The sequence below is a fragment of the Rhinopithecus bieti genome, unplaced genomic scaffold (assembly GCF_001698545.2).
Source record: "Rhinopithecus bieti isolate Rb0 unplaced genomic scaffold, ASM169854v2 scaffold_21703, whole genome shotgun sequence".
In the NCBI taxonomy this organism is placed as follows: Eukaryota; Metazoa; Chordata; class Mammalia; order Primates; family Cercopithecidae; genus Rhinopithecus; species Rhinopithecus bieti.
The window spans coordinates 3,207,892-3,226,417 of NW_016812332.1; the positions used below are offsets into that span (position 1 = coordinate 3,207,892).

General features: G+C 39.2%; 1 protein-coding gene across 1 annotated transcript in view; it reads left to right on the forward strand.

Moving 5' to 3' along the window:
- The window catches only part of HEATR5A (HEAT repeat containing 5A), a 123,923-nt gene that overhangs the window by 29,762 nt on the left and 75,635 nt on the right, over nucleotides 1–18,526 (forward strand). The window contains exons 7-12 of the mRNA XM_017895867.1: nucleotides 1,806–1,966; nucleotides 3,434–3,689; nucleotides 4,234–4,389; nucleotides 7,041–7,291; nucleotides 10,560–10,671; nucleotides 15,811–15,963. Coding sequence (XP_017751356.1) covers nucleotides 1,806–1,966; nucleotides 3,434–3,689; nucleotides 4,234–4,389; nucleotides 7,041–7,291; nucleotides 10,560–10,671; nucleotides 15,811–15,963 — 1,089 coding nt within the window. The remainder of the gene's footprint in view (nucleotides 1–1,805; nucleotides 1,967–3,433; nucleotides 3,690–4,233; nucleotides 4,390–7,040; nucleotides 7,292–10,559; nucleotides 10,672–15,810; nucleotides 15,964–18,526) is intronic.

Genomic DNA, 18,526 nt, shown 5'->3' on the forward strand with positions numbered 1-18,526 from the left:
AAATAACAGTAAAAAGTATAATAAATACATAAACCAGTAACAGTTGTTTATTATCAAGTATTACATACTTTACATAATTTTGTGGTCTTTACTTTTACATGACTGGCAGTGTAGTAGGGTTGTTTACATGAACATCACCACAGACATGTGAGTAATGTGTTGGAATGTCATGAGGCAATAGGAATTTTTCAGCTCCATTATAATCTTACAGGACCACCGTCATATATGTGATCTCTGTCATTGAACAGAATGTCCTTATGTGGTACGTGACTGTATATGAAAGTTTATTATACCTTCTTACAGCTTTTTTCTAATTTTTTTCTAACTTTTTAAAATATATATTTATGTATATCCAGATTCCGTTCACTTTAACCACCTTGATCCAAGTCACTATCATCTCTTGCCTATACTAATAAATCACTCCTAATGGTTTTCCCTGCTTTTACCTTTACCCCACTCTATAATCTTCTCTCAACACAGCAGCAGCATGACAGATTACATCACTTGTCTGCTCAAGGTCGTCCACTGGCACCTCATTTCAGTCACAGCCTTATTATAATGACCTACAGGGTCCTATATCTTCTGCCCTCTCCCCATCCTTACACTCTGACCTGTCTCCTACATACCCCCTCCACTGCTCCATCCACATTGCTCTGTGTGAACTCACCTGGCATCATATAAAGGCCTTTTTGTCGTAGCCATTTCCTCTGCCTAGAACACTTTTTCTCCAGATACCCTCATGACTGATTTCTTCCCTACATTCAAACTGTGTTAAAATGTCACCGTTTCAATGACTCTTACCCCAATGCCCTATTTAAAGTCACAAACTACACTTCACTCCACCCCCGTATTCCTGACCTCATTTTGCTCTGTTTTCTGCATGGTTTTTAATCACTGTTTAATATACATAGTCATTTATTACGTTTGTTGCTGTCTCTTCTTAGAATTTATGATCCACAGAGCATGGATTTTGCACTGTTCAGTAATGTTTCTTCCCCAAATGCCAAGTTAGATTTTCATTTGTCTCAGATGGTTTTCTTTAGGCTAGGGAAGAGGTTTTTGTGTTCATAACTGTAACAGAAGTTTATTTCTGTACTCTTGTAGAGGGTCAGAGCTTGTGAAACCATTCAAGGGAGAAATGGTTTCTTCTTTTTTTTAGGGAAATAATATTATCTAGATAGTCACAGGGAGAAACCCAGCTGTGTCAAACTGAAGTCAATCTTAAACATTCCTGCCTTAATCAGTTATTGTAGCCTAAGAGCCAAATGAGTAGTTTTAATGAATTTAGCTTTGATTTCTTCAGAGACTGAAGGAATAGTGAAAGTTTTATTGCCAATAGAGAATTTTTTAAAATAGGACATTTACATTATATAAATTTCTTTGAGAGTTGTATAGCATTTGGAAAATAAAATTATGATTTTGGCATTTTCATGTTTCAAAAGAATTTTCAAAGTATTGTACAGCATTTTCATTTGTGAAGGACTAGGGCAGTCTTATTTATGTTTTTTCCCCTGTTTTAGAAGACAGCCTTTTAACTTCTTTGAGGAAAGGAAGCAATAGATCATAATCTTAGTCATAGTCTTTAAGATGCTTTTGACATGCACTTCAGGATCCATTCTGATTTGACCTCTGACCCCTTGTGTGACTTTGTGTATTACTGTGTAGACTGTTCTGCAAATTTTGCATTTTGTTTGAATTTTTAGTTTATTTTTGTTTCTATTAACATGCTGGCTTTTTGCAAATCAAGAACATGCATTAAAATTTAGTCTATAAAATATGAATCACAGTTTTGTTCTTTGTCATAGCAGCCTCACGTCAAAGCATTCGCAGAGTATCTCTGGAGGAAGTTCTGGAATTACTAGGAACAGGGTTTCTACGTGGGAGTTCAGGATTCCTTCGAGCCAGTGGAGATATGCTGAAAGGAACCAGTTCAGTCAGTAGGGATGTTCGAGTTGGAGTTACTCAGGTTAGAATCACAAATCAGTATCTAAATCTAACTCTTACTGGCCTATAATGAAAGTTTTAGTATCTGACTCCACAGAAGTGGTACTATGCAAGGTCCACACTTATGCTCTCATATCTATAAATAGATATAAATGGTAAGGCCAAAACATTTTTTTAAAGTAGGTTGCAAGTAAGAGAACCTTATTACCTATAATGTGTTTTGCGTTCCTAATAATGGAACATTTTAGTTTTCTTTGAAACAAAAACTTTTTGTTTCTAGCTGTTGTGCTTTCATGTATCTTGTGGTTTAACATGTTTTCCATTGTATTTGTGTGTGCTCATACAGTTCAGATTTAAGCTATTAGGCACATATTGTTTAGCATGGGTGAAATAACCATTTTATATGGCTTTAACCCTCAGGGAGTACAGCATGTAGTTTACTTCAGTGCTTAAAGTTTTGGTCCTAAACAAATTTTAAGAGGTAAACTCTTGGAAGAGTTATCTTACAATAAAACAAAGAGATATCTGCCTTCTTTCCTTGGATTATCTTTTTTTGCTAAACCCGTTATCATTCGAAGCAAACTTGTATTTTTGAAAAATTCACATATATTGTCATTGTTTTATACTGTATGTAGTCTCCATGAAAATATGAGCTTCCCAGTATAATTGTAATTAAACTGTGTGTTTCTAAGGAACAGATTACTTAAAACTACTTTATATCTATGAAGTAAGGGAAACTCTTAATGTTCGTGAAAATAAAGAATTAAATTCCCTTAGAGTTATAATGTTGGAGCATAGTTAATTCTTATAATGTGTTTGTATGTTTAAATAGAGATTTCTTGTTCAGAATGTTAAATCTCTTGGAGCTGTTGTTCACAGAAGCCACAGACACATTTTACATATTAGCTGGGTATGCTGACTATTCTGAAACTGTAGTCTGACCAAAATAAAACAGGGAGGTAACATAAATGAAGTCTTGATTGGAAGACTATGCACTTCAGACCGGGTGCGGTGGTTCACGCCTGTAATCCCAGCACTTTGGGAGGCCAAGGCGGGCAGATGAAGTCAGGAGATCAAGACCATCCTGCGTAACATGGTGAAACCCCGTCTCTACTAAAAATACAAAAAAATTAGCCAGGCGTGGTGGCGGGCCCCTGTAGTCCCAGCTACTCGAGAGGTTGAGGCAGGAGAATGGCATGAACCCAGAAGTAGAGCTTGCAGTGAGCCGAGATTGCACCACTGCACACTCCAGCCTGGGCAACAGAGTGAGACTGTGTCTCAAAAAAAAAAAAAAATGCCCTTCAGTTCTGGCTTAAAACAAACAAAAACAAAATGGTGCTATGCTTATATATTTCAAGTGGCTATAAATTAGGAAAGAATACAATTTATAAGGAATAAGAAAAATATTAGTAAATGCTGCATATTTTGTGGGTGAAAATACAGAATTGAAACAATTTAATATTGAAAATAAAACTCTTTTCTTTTTTAGGCTTATGTGGTATTTGTTTCAACATTAGGAGGAGCTTGGCTAGAGAAAAATTTTGCTGCCTTTCTTTCTCATATCCTAAGCCTTGTGTCACAGTCACACCCTAAAGCCACCCAAACTCAGATTGATGCCGTTTGCTGTCGCCGTTGTGTTTCGTTTATTCTTCGAACTACTGTAGGTGGTCTTCTTGGAGAAAAGGCTCAACTTGCTGTTGTAAAGGATATTTGCCAGGCCATCTGGAAGCTAAAGAAAGTTATGGGTATGGATCTCTACTAAGACAATTTGTTTAACAGTGCTAATGGAATTGTCCCTTTGGGAAGGCTAGACTGATATATGATACAGTATTAATACAGAAACCTTGAAGGCTGATAGAAGTTCCTCAGAATTCACGTTGTACTTCGTATAGAAGTTAAGATAAATTATTTTTGAAACAGTCTATCTCAGTTGCTGTACCATCTTAAGTCTACTCTGCTTATCTCGAATATTGATAATGTTAGATATTAAATATCAGTAATGTTGAAATCATTTTTAGTTTCCCATGAGTTCTCTCTTTCAGTGCCATTTGCTAAGGGAGTAGTAAGGGATCTCTGATTGGAATGCTTGAACTAAATTGGTTATAGTAATTCATTTCTTTCTTTATTGATGCAAGTCACCATTTAAGCATTTTAGTTATTGCCTCAAGTGTTTCTTATAGATCAAGTGTATGTATTAATGTTCGCCGTTACACCTTTTAACTCTTCACACCCTTTTTAATATATTTTAATACAGTGGTGATGCATAGTTAATTCTTGCATTTCTGTCAGATGCCGTAATGAGTGATGGTAATTTGGAAACCCGGGTTGGTTCCACACATGTAGCAGCTAGCCAGCATATGCTGGTTTGTGCTTTACAAGAACTTGGAAATCTCATACACAATCTTGGCACCACAGCGGCACCTTTGCTACAGGATTCAAGTACAGGTATATCTGTTGTTTGTAACTCATTGGAATACCTTTTTTTCCCTTGAACACTAGATAACTTTGTTCCAAGGAAGGAAATCTTCATGTAGTTTACTTATAGATTCCATTATAGATTTATTAGAAATGTTTTTTGAAAAATTTGTAATCATTATTAAAAAGATGTATATTGTTTAGTTTTTTTCTTTTGTAATTAAAGATTGTTCTGTAAGTCTCCGCCCCACCCCCCATTCTAGAGACTTATAAGATAACCTGGAAAAACTTTACAGAGAAGTAAACCTAAACTGTCTCGGCATCTGCAGTGAAAACACTAGTACGGTACAAGTAATTCAGTTCCTCAAAGGTCTTTAAAGCAGTATTTTCTTTCTTTTTTTAAGTATTTAATCACTTTATAATAGCTTTATTCAGATATAATTCATGGCTAGGCGCAGTGGCTCATGCCTATAATCCCAGCACTTTGGGAGGTCGAGGCGGGCACATTTCTTGAGGTCAGGAGTTCAAGACCAGCCTGGCCAATGTGGCAAAACCCCGTCTCTACTAAAAATACAAAAATTAGCCAGGCATGGTGGCTCTTGCCTGTAATCCCAGCTACTCGGGGGGCTGAGGCACGAGAATCGCTTGAGCGCCAGAGGTGGAGGTTGCAGTGAGTTGAGATAATGCCACTGCACTCCAGCCTGGGCAACAAACAAAAGAGATGTAAATCACTTGCTGTGAAGTTTATGCTTATGAGGTATACAATTCAGGGGTTTTGAGTATATTTGCTCTACTGTACAGTCACTACCACTGTCTAATTCCAGAGTCTTTTCATTACCCCCAGGAAGTTGTCATTTCCATTTCCCTTTCCCCCAGCCCCTGACCACCATGAATTTACTTTCTATCTCTATGAATCCACCTATTCTGGATATTTCATGTTTAAAAAAAAAAATCATTCAATATATAGTCATAACTGACTTGCTTCTTTTAAAATCACTTTTAAAATCGTTTTTGAGGCCTGATATGGTGGCTCACGCCTGTAATCTCAGCAGTTTAGGAGACCAACATGGGAGAATTGCTTGAGCTGAGTTCAAGACCAGCCTGGGCAACATAATGAGAACTCCTCTCTACTAAAAATTTTTTAAAACTTAGCCAGGCATGGTGGTGTGCACCTGTAGTAGTCCCAGCTCTTTGGGAGACTGAGCCAGGAGCATCACTTAAGCGTAGAAGATTAAGGCTCCAGTGAGCTATTATCATGCCGCTGCATTCTATCCTGGGTGGCAGAGGGAGACCCTGTTTCAAAAAAATACATCATTATGGCTTTTATCCTTTGTGGTACACATTTCTTTCTGAGAAACTTTACATTATATTTGTGTGTATAAGCTATTTAGATCTGGGACACTTACTTAAAAAGAATTTGACATGAAACATGTTTCATGAAAGTTTATGTTGAATCATAGCAAATAATACCCTTTCTTTTATTGGTGGTGGCGGTTACTTCATTGTCTTTGTAGTTAGTTGGTTAGTAGCCCACTGAGGACCTAGCGAAGCCTTGATTTTAACATTTTGTTCTTGTAAGAGCAACCTGGTGGATAGAAAGTGTATTAATTGTGTAGGCTGGGTACGGTGGCTCGTACCTGTAATCCAGCACTTTGGGAAGATGAGGTGGGTGGGTCACTTGAGGTCGAGAGTTCAAGACCAACCTGGCCAACATGGTGAAACCTTGTCTTTACTAAAAATACAAAAATTAGCCAGGTGTAGTGGCATGCACTTGTGATCGCAGCTACCCAGGAGACTGAGGCGAGAGAATCACTTAAACCCGGAAGGCGAAGGTTGCAGTGAACCAAGATTGCACCACTGCATTCCATCCTGGGTGACAGAGCAAGACTCCATCTCAAAGATAAAAAAAGTATACTAATTATGTAGATAAATGTACTAGAAGGATTAAAAAATAAAAAGGATGGGGCAGGGTATGACTTTTTTTTCTTTTGTTTTTTTTCAAGGCAGGGTCTCAGTCTGTCACCCAGGTTGGAGTGTAGTGGCGGAATCTCGGCTCACCGCAAGCCCCGCCTCCCCGGCTCAAGTGATCCTCCCACCTCAGCCTCCCTAGTTGCTGGGACAACAGGCATGTGTCACCATGCCTGGCTAATTTTTTGTATTTTTGGTAGAGACAGGGTTTTGTCATGTTGCCCAGGCTGGTCTCAAACTCCTGAACTCAGGTGGTCCACCTGCCTTGGCCTCCCAAAGTGCTGGGATTACAGGCGTGAGCAAGCACAGCTGGCCAGGGTGTGACATTTCTTTTCAAGGTGTTATTTATTGATAATTTTTAATTTTTAGTACCAAATTAATAAGCAATCTGAAGCTAAAGTAAGAGATTGGCTGATTTAGGAAGTAAAGTTTTTTTTTCTTTTGTATACAGACTTAATTTAGGACAGCTTTCATGAGATGTATTACTAGAAGTAATTCTTAGGTTAGAAAATTATTTTGCATAGGAATGGTGAGAAGGGAGAAAATGAAATTAAAAAAATTATTTGTAATTATGTATTTTTCTATTATAATTTGGCTTTTGATAAAAATATATTTTATATCCATGTAGCTATGTATTCTTTTGACTATTTTATGATCAGCTGAGTTTTATCTATATGTACCTAAGTTATCATTTGTTTATTCTGTCCTTCCAGGCCTCCTTGACAGTATCTTGTCAGTTACTCTTCATCCTAGCATTTCCGTTCGACTAGCAGCAGCTTGGTGTTTACACTGCATTGCCGTGGCATTACCCTCCTACCTAACACCACTCTTGGATCGTTGCCTTGAACGGCTTACTGGACATAAGTCTTCACCTGAAGCAGTGACTGGTTTCAGTTTTGCTGTGGCAGCTTTGTTGGGAGCAGTAAAACATTGTCCTTTAGGAATTCCTCATGGAAAAGGCAAGGTAATGATTTCATTCTCTATATATTATAACGAGGTGCTTTTTGTTAGAAGTGTCTTCACATAGTAACAGAATTTGTTACTCAATGCTTTATTTTGCTGTACATCTAGCCCTGCCATATAAGTACGTTTAAAATTTTATTGTAGAGGATAAATAGAGCTGCAAAAGAAATCTTAAATAACTAAGCTTAATATTTAATAATTTAGTTAGTAGTATTATTGGTGGTATTACTTTAAAAATAGTTTACATATCTTAAGATCAAGTAGATAAATAATTATGTTAATGTTCTTAGGAACCAAGATTTTCAATATAAGTAAAAAGAACTGTAACTGTAGAATTGAGATTAAGTAAAAGCCCCATACGTTAGATTCAAATTGAAATTATTAGTATGAGCTCATTTTAATTTTTTGAAAATACTTACATCCTCCTTTTGTGCAGTGAACAGGCCTAAAAGCAGTGATGACCCAGTGTCGGGGATACCCCAGTGCCCAGGGTATAGCTCTAAATACTGTTTCCAACCAAAAAGGAATCAGGACTCCATGGAGCAATGGCTGCTTTTAGGTCTGGGGCAGGAAATGCACAACGTAAACTTGGGATATCTTGTCATGCCAGAAAGTAAGGAATTCATCAAGGAATACTGTGTTCATTTTAAAAGGAGGTAACTTAAGGGGCTCCCACTGATCAAAGACGGCATGATTTATACATCAAAATTAATAATGACCACAGGGAATTAAAACATACTAGATAATATATAAAATTTCATGAGTTCATAATGATATTCAACTTCTCCAAATTGTATTGCTACCAAAAAGTTTCATTTTCTGAGTAAATTTAGAATCCAGCACTTTCAGACAAATAAATGATACAAACCTAGTGAATAAATAACCCAGTTTTAATGTACAAAGAATTTTGAAGAGAACTAAAGAAAAATTTTAATGAAACCTAGATAATACAACATAGGCAAGCATGGTGTTTGAATTTTGCTTCTTTTCTAACAGCTAGGAATTGTAAGTTGTCAGAGAACATTATTTGACAGTGAAAGCCCTTATAACCCATACCTCTCACAAATTCGTAAATATATTTGAAAAAATATATCACCATTATTCCTTTCTTTCTCATTGCCACTCTTGTGTCATTATGGAGTTTGATAGTGTATCCACCACATGGTAGGCTCTGCAAAAGACCATTCCATAACTTGAGCAATTCAAAAAATATTTTGAGTATTGCCAGTGCCGTTGAAATAAGGTAGGTAACAACTTTGGAAGATGAGATTATTTATTTGAATTTGTTATTTTAGTTATATTCTTAACACATCACATCTTGCTAAGCAAAGACTTGTCATTGAATGTATTTAATTAAACCTATTCTCATATCTCATTAATTCAGACAAGGTTCCCATTCCCATATTATATTTGGAATTTCTTTCCAGGAGAATATCCACTTGTTCTGATTTGACTAGAATGATTTGTTTTGTCCTCACTCTTTTTGAGTGCTATCCATTGACTGTATAAGCTCCAGGGAGTCCTAAATTAGTAGTAAGTTGGTTGGTTGTTTTAAAATACACTAGTCTTCCTCTTTAAAAAATTTATATGCCAACTCGCAATACTTCCTGTTTTTTCAGAGGTGATTGGTAATAGATGTTTTCTCATATTAGATGCTCTCTGGCCTTTGTAATATGTAATCATACGTTATCCATAAATGTGAAATGTCTGGTTTTTACTCTCTGTTGTTTATAACACTGCCTTTTTCATGGACCCCTTTTTTTTGAAACAGGGTCTTGCTCTGTCACCTAGGCCAGAGTGCAGTGGTGAGATCATAGATCACTGCAGCCTCAAATGCCAGGGCTCAAGTGATCTTCCCATCTCAGCCTCCCAAGTAGCTGAAACTACAGGCGCGTGCTTCCATTGCCTGGCTAATTATTTTTCTTGTGAAGATAGGGTCTCACTCTGTTGCCCAGGCTTGTCCTTTTTTTTTTTTTCCCAAAGAGACATGGTCTTTCTTTATTGCCCAGACTGTAGTGCAGTGGTGTGATCCTAGCTTACTCCTAGGCTGATTTTGAACTTCTGGCCTCAATTGATCCTCCCAGCTTGGCCTTCTGAGTCTTTGGGATTACAGGCATGAGCCAGTGTGCCCAGTCTCATAGACTTTTTTACTGCAATATTTTAATAAATTTCACTCTTCGATGTCAGACTATTTTGACTACCTCTAACCACTATAGTATACTACCTCTTGGAAGACTATTATCAGCTACTGAGTTATAAAAGTAGTATGTAGGCCAGGCACGGTGGCTCAAGCCTGTAATCCCAGCACTTTGGAAAGCCGAGAGGGGCGGATTGTGAGGTCAGGAGATCAAGACCATCCTGGCTAGCATGGTGAAACCTGGTCTCTACTAAAAAATACAAAAAACTAGCCAGGCGCGGTGTCGGGCGCCTGTAGTCCCCGTTACTCGGGAGGCTGAGGCAGGAGAATGGCGTGAACCCGGGAGGCAGAGCTTGCAGTGAGCTGAGATCATGCCACTGCACTCCAGCCTGGGTGACAGAGCGAGACTCCATCTCAAAAAAAAAGAAAAAAAAAGTAGTATGTAGCCTTTTTTTTTTTTGAGACTGAGTCTCACTCTGTCATGCAGGCTAGAGTGCAGTGGGGTAATCTCGGCTCACGGCAACCTCCGCCTCCTGGGTTCAAGCGATTCTTCTGCCTCAGCCTCCCGAGTAACTGTGACTACAGGCATGTGCCACCACGCCTGGCTAATTTTTTGCATTTTTAGTAGAGATGGGGTTCCAGTGTGCTAGCCAGGATGGTCTCGATCTCCTGACTTTGTGATCCACCTGCCTTAGCCTCCCAAAGTGCTGGGATTACAGGCATGAGCCACCGCACCCAGCCGTATGCAGCATTTTTAAGAGAGAGACTCCTGTAAGAAAACTTTTTTGGGTAGTTACGGATTTAAAAGGATGGTTGCTCAAAACTAAAAGTAAATTCAAATTCTATACAGCTATACTTGAATAATCTTACATTGTTGTCACATGTGCTCTACAAAAAATTATGAGGTTGTTGTGTACTACCTCGTATACCAGTATTTAACCTTGAAAACTTAATTTTTTATAGTTTCCTTTATGACAGTCCTATTATGTAGTCTACATGAATGAGAATTCTTTATCATTTACATTTATTTTATGTAAGAATTAATTCAAGAGATTATTACTAGCTGCTATCATTTAGTAATTTATAAACTGATATGCTTTTTTTTAAAACTTGTTCTTCTATATGTAAATAGATTATTATGACATTAGCAGAGGATTTGCTGTGTTCTGCTGCTCAAAACAGTCGCCTTTCAGCTCAGCGCACACAAGCTGGATGGTTGCTGATTGCTGCTCTGATGACATTAGGTAACAGTCTGTAGAAGGTTTACATACCTTGAAATACTTTGTGTTTTCTGAGTGAAAGGATTCTTGTATGTGATTTGATGAAACTAACTTTTAATACATACTAGAATTTAAATAGCCACACAGACATTTTTCTTCTAGTAGTCACCTTAAAAAGCCTTTTACTTTCTTTATTGCTTAAAACCTTTTGAGACCTCTCTTGATTTTCTCTTCTGGACTAGGTTATGAGTCTCAAGTAGGACAAGCCGATTTACTAATCATCTTTCAGGCTTAACTCCGAACGACTGTGGCTTTTTCAAAAATTGACATCCATCTTCTGAAAAAAAATTTCCACAATATAGGCAAAAGAACATATCCATAGCATGGGAATCCAGTTCTATAATTGTTTGAGGATTCATAACAGCCAATAAGGTTGCTACATTGAAGGGACTGAATTTCACTTAAATTATATTTATTAAAAAACAGTAATTGTTTTACAGTCATGACTATTTATATCCTGTAAATTTTTGAGACAGTGTCTCACTCTGTCACACGAGCTGGAGTACGCTGGCATGATCATGGCTCACTGCAGCCTTGACTTCCTGAACCCAAGTGATCCTCCTACCCAAGCCTCCCAGGTAGCTGGGACCACAGGCGTGCAAAATCATGCCTGGCTAATGTTTAAAATTTTTTTGTAGAGATGGGGTCTCACTATGTTGCCCAGGCTGGTCTTGAACTCGTGGGCTCAAGCAGTCCTTCTGCCTTGGCCTCCCAAAATGTTGGGATTATAAGCATGAGCCACTGAAAACTTTATTTATTTATGTATGTATTTATGTATTTATTGCCCAGTCTAATGAAACTTAATTTTATTACTTTATCACACCTATATTTTAAGTCTCGGTTGTCATACACATTATAGCTCACACATAAAACAACTGGCTGAGGCAGGGCATGGTGGCTCATGCTTATAATCCTAGCACTTTGGGAGGCTGAGGTGGGTGGATCACTTGAGGTCAGGAGTTCAAGATCAGCCTGGCCAGCAAGGTGAAACCCCATCTCTACTAAAATACAAAAATTAGCCGGGCGTGGTGGCGCATGCCTGTAGTTCCAGCTACTCGGCAAGCTGAGGCAGGAGAATTGCTTGAACCCAGGAGGTGGAGGTTGCAGTGAAGTGAGATTGCACCACTGCACTCCAGTTTGGGTGACAGAGCAAGACTCCCTCTCAAAAACAAAACAAAACAGAACAAAAACAAATAAGTCGGGCGCAGTGGCTCACGCCTGTAATCCTAGCACTTTGGGAGGCCTAGGCGGGTGGATCATCTGAGGTCAGGAGTTCGAGACCAGCCTGACCAACATGGTGAAACCTTGCTTGTACTAAAAAAATACAAAAATTAGCCAGGTGCGGTGGCATGTGCCTGTAGTCCCAGCTACAGGGGAGACTGAGGCAGGAGAATTGCTTGAACCCAGGAGGCAGAGGTTGCAATGAGCTGAGATCATGCCACTGCACTCCATCCTGGGTGACAAAGCAAGACTCTGTCTCAAAAAATAAAAATAATAAATAATAATAAAATAAAGCAACTGGCTGGGTTTGGCCAATAAATCATTTTGACACCTATAAAGTAATTTGACCTAAAGGAGCTTAAATGAGAATAAACAGTCATAAATGAAGAACTACTTTAAGTAGTGTTCTTAAGATGATTAGAGAGATTTATTGAACTAGATCAGGTTTAGCCTCAAGGAGCCAAATTTGGCCTGCAATCAATATTTGTTACACAGCCTGTGAGCTAAGAACAGATTTTATATTTATTAATGGTTGGGAAAAAAATATATTTTGTGATACATGAGAATCATGTGAAAGTCACATTTCAGCATTCATAGTTTTATTTGCATACAACCACACTTTTTTGTGGATTGTCTATGACCTTTAGGTGTACAGTGGCAGAGTTGAGTAATTGCAACAGAAAGTCTGTGGCTCTCAAAGCCTCAAATGTTTATTGTCTGCCCCTTTACAGAAAGTGTTTGTTAGCCCAAAGCATAGATCATCATTTCACAGTGTGCTGGGAATAATATAGTCAAGCTTTTATGTGCTTATTGCTGAGTGTTCATGCCTGCCGTATTGAAGTTCCTGGTGAATTAAGGAGGAAATAAACTAATCGCATTGTGATAAACAAGAGCTTTTAAAACAAGGTAATTGTGTTGGAGGAAGACAACAAGAGGTCCTTTCTCCTGTACATCATATTTTACTGCATATTCATAATCAGCATACAAAAAGGGATTAGAAGTTTTAATTAAGGTTTTATTTAATTACTGTGTTTTCTTGGGTTTTACTCATTTTTCTTAACTGTTCTTTCCCTTTATTATCGATTTTTATTCTTATTTATTTATTTATTTATTTGAGACAGGGTCTCACTCTGTCATCCAGGCTGGAGTTCAGTGGTACAATCATGACTCACTGCAGCCTCGACCTCTGCAGGCTCAGGTGATCCACCTGCCTCAGCCTCTTGTAGGACTGTGTGTACCACCACGCCTGGCTAATTTTTTGTAAAGATGGGGTTTTGTCATGTTGCCCAGGTTGGTCTTAAATTCCTGGACTCAAGCAATCTGCCTGCCTTGACCTCCCAAAGTTCTGGGACTACAGGAGTGAGTCACTGCACCTGGGCTATTATCAATTTTTAGAATGCATTAGTATCATAGCAACTTTCAGGGGGGACCAGTGAGGTTTTTGTTTTTACGTATCATTGTGAGCTCATGGAATTTTATAGATTTATATGTTTTAATCACTTGCGATCATTATTCCTTTCGATCCTCAAATTGTCTCATCTTTGGTCGTTGGGAGTCCCTTCAAGTTGGTTCATTTGTCCTTTTAACGTGAACCTAGCATTCTTTGATAATGTGTTTTTGCATGCAAGATGTCCCAGGTTTTACACTGTACATTTCCTGCCTTAGGCTTGCCATCAGCCATTTCTCCAAGGAACCTTGATTCCTTTTGTGGGAAATGGAATTTTTTTTTTTATTTTTTTAGGAGACAGGGTCTCACCATGTTACCCAGACTGGTGTACAGTGGCACCATCATAGCTTACTACAGCCTTGAATGCCAGGTTCATGCAGTCCTCCTGCCGCAGCCTCCTAACTAGCTAGGACTATAGGTTTGCACCTCTACACTCAGCTAATTTTTTAATTTTTTTTGTAGAGATGGGATCTTGCTGTTTCCTTGGCTGATCTTGAACTCCAGGGCTCAAGTGATCCTCCTGCCTTGCCATTCCAAAGTGCTTGGATTACAGGCATGGGCCACGGTGCCCAGCTGGGAATGAGTTTTAGACAGCAGTCTTAGTGCTTTGTTAATTTTTGCTTTGCATTTTAAACATGTCTTCTCTGTTTTTACCATTCCCTTTATAATTTATAATTTTCTTCATTATTTCAGTGTGAACTAATGTAAACACAAAACACATTCATTCCTTGAATGTGAACTACACACTTAAACCTTTTTTGATACACTTCCCAGTTTATCTGATGCCGTATAAAAAAACTTGGATTTTCAGATTCCTCCATATCTTGTCTCCTGTGGATGGCTCATAAAGTGTGCATGTATGTGTGTTGTGTTTGCTAGATACATTATAATAATTATTATTTATTTATTTAAAGAAAGGCTCTTGTTCTGTTACAGTGGCACAGTCAGACCATAGCTTGCTGCGGCCTTGATCTCTTAGGCTCAAATGATCCTTCTGCCTCAGCCTCCCAAGTAGTTGGGACTACAGGCATGTGCTACCACTCCCAACTAACTTTTTACTTTTTTGTAGAGAGATTTCGGTATGTTGACCTGGCTGGTCTCATATGCCTGGCCTCAAGCAATCCTTCAGCCTCAGCCTCTCAAAGTGCTGGGATTATAGTCATGAGCCACTTTGCCCAGCTCTAAGTGCTGTTCTGTGTATAAACTGATATACACCTCAGAAACTGTCCTTTGAATAAAATACTGTTACTCTCCCCATTTATGGATGAAGAAATTGAGGCACAAAAAGGTTAAATAACTCATCCAGGTTTACACAACTAATAAGTGGATGGAGCCAGGATATTAATCTAGGCAGTCTCCCTCCAAAGCCAAATGCAGTTCTGAGCTATGGGTTTGGAACAGAAGAAAGACATACAGTCAGCAGAATGTGGGAGTAAGAAGTAGAGAGTGCTTATTGAAGAAGTTTAAGGTAACTCTAGAAGTTTAAAGAAGTGTACCTGGGGAGAAAAGCTATGGGTTTGGGTTTTTAAAAAATTGATAATGTTATCATTGTACATTGTTTTGTATTATTACTGGGTTTGTGTCATGATTCCTTCAATTCATGAATGTTGCTCTGAAACCTTTTTTTAACAAAATATGTTCTATTCAGACATTTTGTATCTGATTTTTGACCTGGAACAAGTTGCTGTCAGAAGTTAGCATTATTCTCAAGATCAAGAATACAGTTGGCTCACATCTGTAATTCCAGCACTTTGGGAGGCTGAAGTGGGTGGATTGCTCGAGCCCAGGAGTTCAGACCTGCTTGGGCAACATGGCAAGACCCCATCTCTACAAAAAAATACAAAAATTAGCTGGGTGTGGTGGCACGCACATGTAGTCCCAGCTACTCAGGAGGTTAAGGTGGAAGGATCACTTAAGCTCAGGGAGGTTGAGATTGAGATTGCAGTGAGCTGTGATCATGCCACTGCATTACTAAACGCCAGCCTGGGGGACAAAGAACCTGTCTCAAAAAGCATGCTATGTTGATGGTTACTATAATAATTGTACCTTGCATTTATGTGGTACATTACAGCTTTTCAGAGTACTTTAAAGTGCATTCTATCATTTGAACCTGACAAGCCCTTAAAGACAAGCATTACAGGGGGTTTTAGCTTCATTTAATATGTAGATGAAACTGAGTCTCAAAGACAACATAGCAGTAGTGGAGGAGCTGACACTAGAGCCCAGCCTGTACCATTAGTTCCTTATTTTTCCTCTCTGTACTCAGGCACCTTCAGATGATAATTCATTCAGTAATAATTTGGAACCTGAAGAAGGGACAAAATATTGCAATAATGAATTAAAATGTTTAGGAGAGAAGTTCCTGCTTAATAATAGAGTTTTAAAGAGTGACAACCTTGGATTCTCTTTCAAGTGACAAGTTGAATAAATTACAGGTCCTGCAGTTGTTAGCCATCACCTTGCTCGAGTTCTGCTGTTGTGGAAGTGTGTCTTTCCAGCATCTCCTAAAGATCTAGAAACAGAAAAGAGCAGAGGAGATTCGTTTACATGGCAGGTAACCCTGGAAGGACGAGCTGGTGCACTGTGTGGTAGGTTGGATTTAGTCTTTTCTCTCCCCTTCCTTTGGCTTTTTACCCACCTTTTATCTTTAACATGTACTTGTATGTTTTATTTAACGTGAGGCAGGGGGATATGCCACTAATGATTTTTTTTTTTTTTGTAACTGAACAAAAAAATTTTAACTGATTAATTGATAATGATAAACTGGTGTATGATATAATAAACCAGATTTGAGAGTTCTTAAGATACATGTTTTATTAGGTGCAGTCCAGTTAAAAACTGTCAACATTGTTTTGTCTTAGGTAAGCATTCATTCCTCTTTTCAGAAATACTAAGGTTTGGTTTAATTACCGTTAAGAATGGTTTCCATTTAGCCTATACAGTTGACCCTTAAACAGCATAGAGGTTAAAGATGCCAGTGCCCCTCGAAGTCAAAAAATCTGTGTCTAACTTTTAACTCCCCAAAAATGTATCTAATATCCTACTGTTGACCAGAAACCTTACTGATAACATAAATAGTTTGTTTTTTTTTTTTTTTTTTTTTTGAGACAGGGTCTCACTGTTGCCCAGGCTAGAATGTTGTGGTGTGAACACAGCTCACTGCAGTCTTGGCCTGCAGGGCTAAAGTGATGCTCTCACCTCAGCCTCCCAAGTAGCTGAGACCACAGCTGTATGCCACCATGCCCAGCTAATTTTTAAATTTTTTGTAGAGAGGGAGTCTCACTATGCTGCCTAGGCTGGTCTTGAACCCCTGACCTCAAGCAATCCTCCCACCTCAGCCTCCCAAAGTGTTGGGATTACAGGCGTGAGTCACCACACCCAGCCCCACATATTTTGTATGTTGTATATATTTTATACTGTATTCTTACAGTAAGCTAGAGAAAAGAAAAATGTTATTAAGAAAATCGTAGGGAAGAGAAAATATATTTACTATTCATTACACGGAAGTAGATCATCATAAAGGTCTTCATCCTTATCGTCCTTATGTTGAGAAGGCAGAGGAGGGGTTGATCTACTTCTCTCAGCGGAGGCAGATGCAGAAGAGGTGGAGCAGGTGGAAGGGGAGGCAGGAGAGGTAGGCACACTCGGTGTGGCATCTGTTGAAAAAAATCCACGTATAAATAGACCTGGGAAGTTCACATTTGTGTTGTTCAAGGGTCACCTGTATATGAAAGTTGTACCTTCTACAATATATAGACTGTTAAAAGTAATGTTTCGGCTGGGCGCAGAGGCTCACGCTTGTAATTTCAGCACTTTGGGAGGTTGAGGCGGGCGGATCACCTGAGGTCAGGAGTTCAAGACCAGCCAGGCCAACATGGTGCAACTCCGTCTCTACTAAAAATACAAAAACATTAGCCGGATGTGGTGGCAGGCGCCTGTAATCCCAGCTGCTCAGAAGGCTGAGACAGGAGAATCATTTGAACCCAAGAGGCAGAGGTTGTAGTGAGCTGAGAACGTGCCATGGCACTCCAGCCTGGATGACAAGAGTAAAACGCTGTCTCAAAAATAAAATAAAATAATAATGTTCCACCATGAAGGGTGAGATCCCTGGAAAGATGTGGAAGCATTGATTTTGGTTTTCTTCGAGGCATTTTACTCTTAAAGAAAGACCACTTTTGAAATTGATCTTACCCAGACTCAGTGGCTCACGACTAATCCCAGCATTTTTGGAGGCCGAGGTGAGTGGATTGCTTGAGTTCAGGAGTTCAAGACCAGCCTGGACAACATGGTGAAATCCTCTCTCTACAAAAAATGCAAAAACTAGCCAGACATGGCGGTGCATGCCTGTAGGCTGGAGTGGGAGGATTACCCGAGCCTGGGAGGTGGAGGCTTTGGTGAGTTGTGATTGCACCACTGCATTCCAGCCTGGGCAACGGTGAGATTCTGTCTTAAAGGGTCCGGGGGTCGGGGAGGTGGGGGCAGGAGGGAGGCAGGGAGGGAGAAAGAGAGAGAGAGAGAAAGAAAAGAATTGATCAGACTGACTTTGTTTTTTGTTTTTGAGACGGAGTTTTGCTCTTGTTGCCCAGGCTGGAGTACAATGGTGCAATCTTGGCTCACCACAACCCCTGCCTCCCGGGTTCAAGTGATTCTTCTGCCTCAGCCTCCTGAGTAGCTGGGATTACAGGCATGCACCACCATGCTTGGCTAATTTTGTATTTTTAGTAGAGACGGGTTTCTTCATATTGGTCAGGCTGGTCTCAAACTCCGGACCTCAGGTGATCTGCTCTCCTCAGCCTCCCAAAGTGCTAGGATTATAGGTGTGAGCCACTGCGCCCAGCCCAGTCTGACTTAAAAATACTCATCTTGTTCTACGTACATCTTATTCTACGTACAGAAGTAATTCATTATAGAAAGTTATTTATTTCGGGCTGGATGCCGTGTCTCACTCATATAATCCCAGCACTTTGGGAGGCCCAGGCAGACAGATCAGTCACTTGAGGCCAGGAATTCGAGACCAAGCCTGGCCAACATGGTGAAACCCCGTCTCTTCTAAAAATACAAAAACTAGCCGGGAGTGGTAGCACACACTATTTGTTTCAGATAACATCTGTAAAAACCTAACATGCTGACTTGAAAGTCAATGTGATTCCA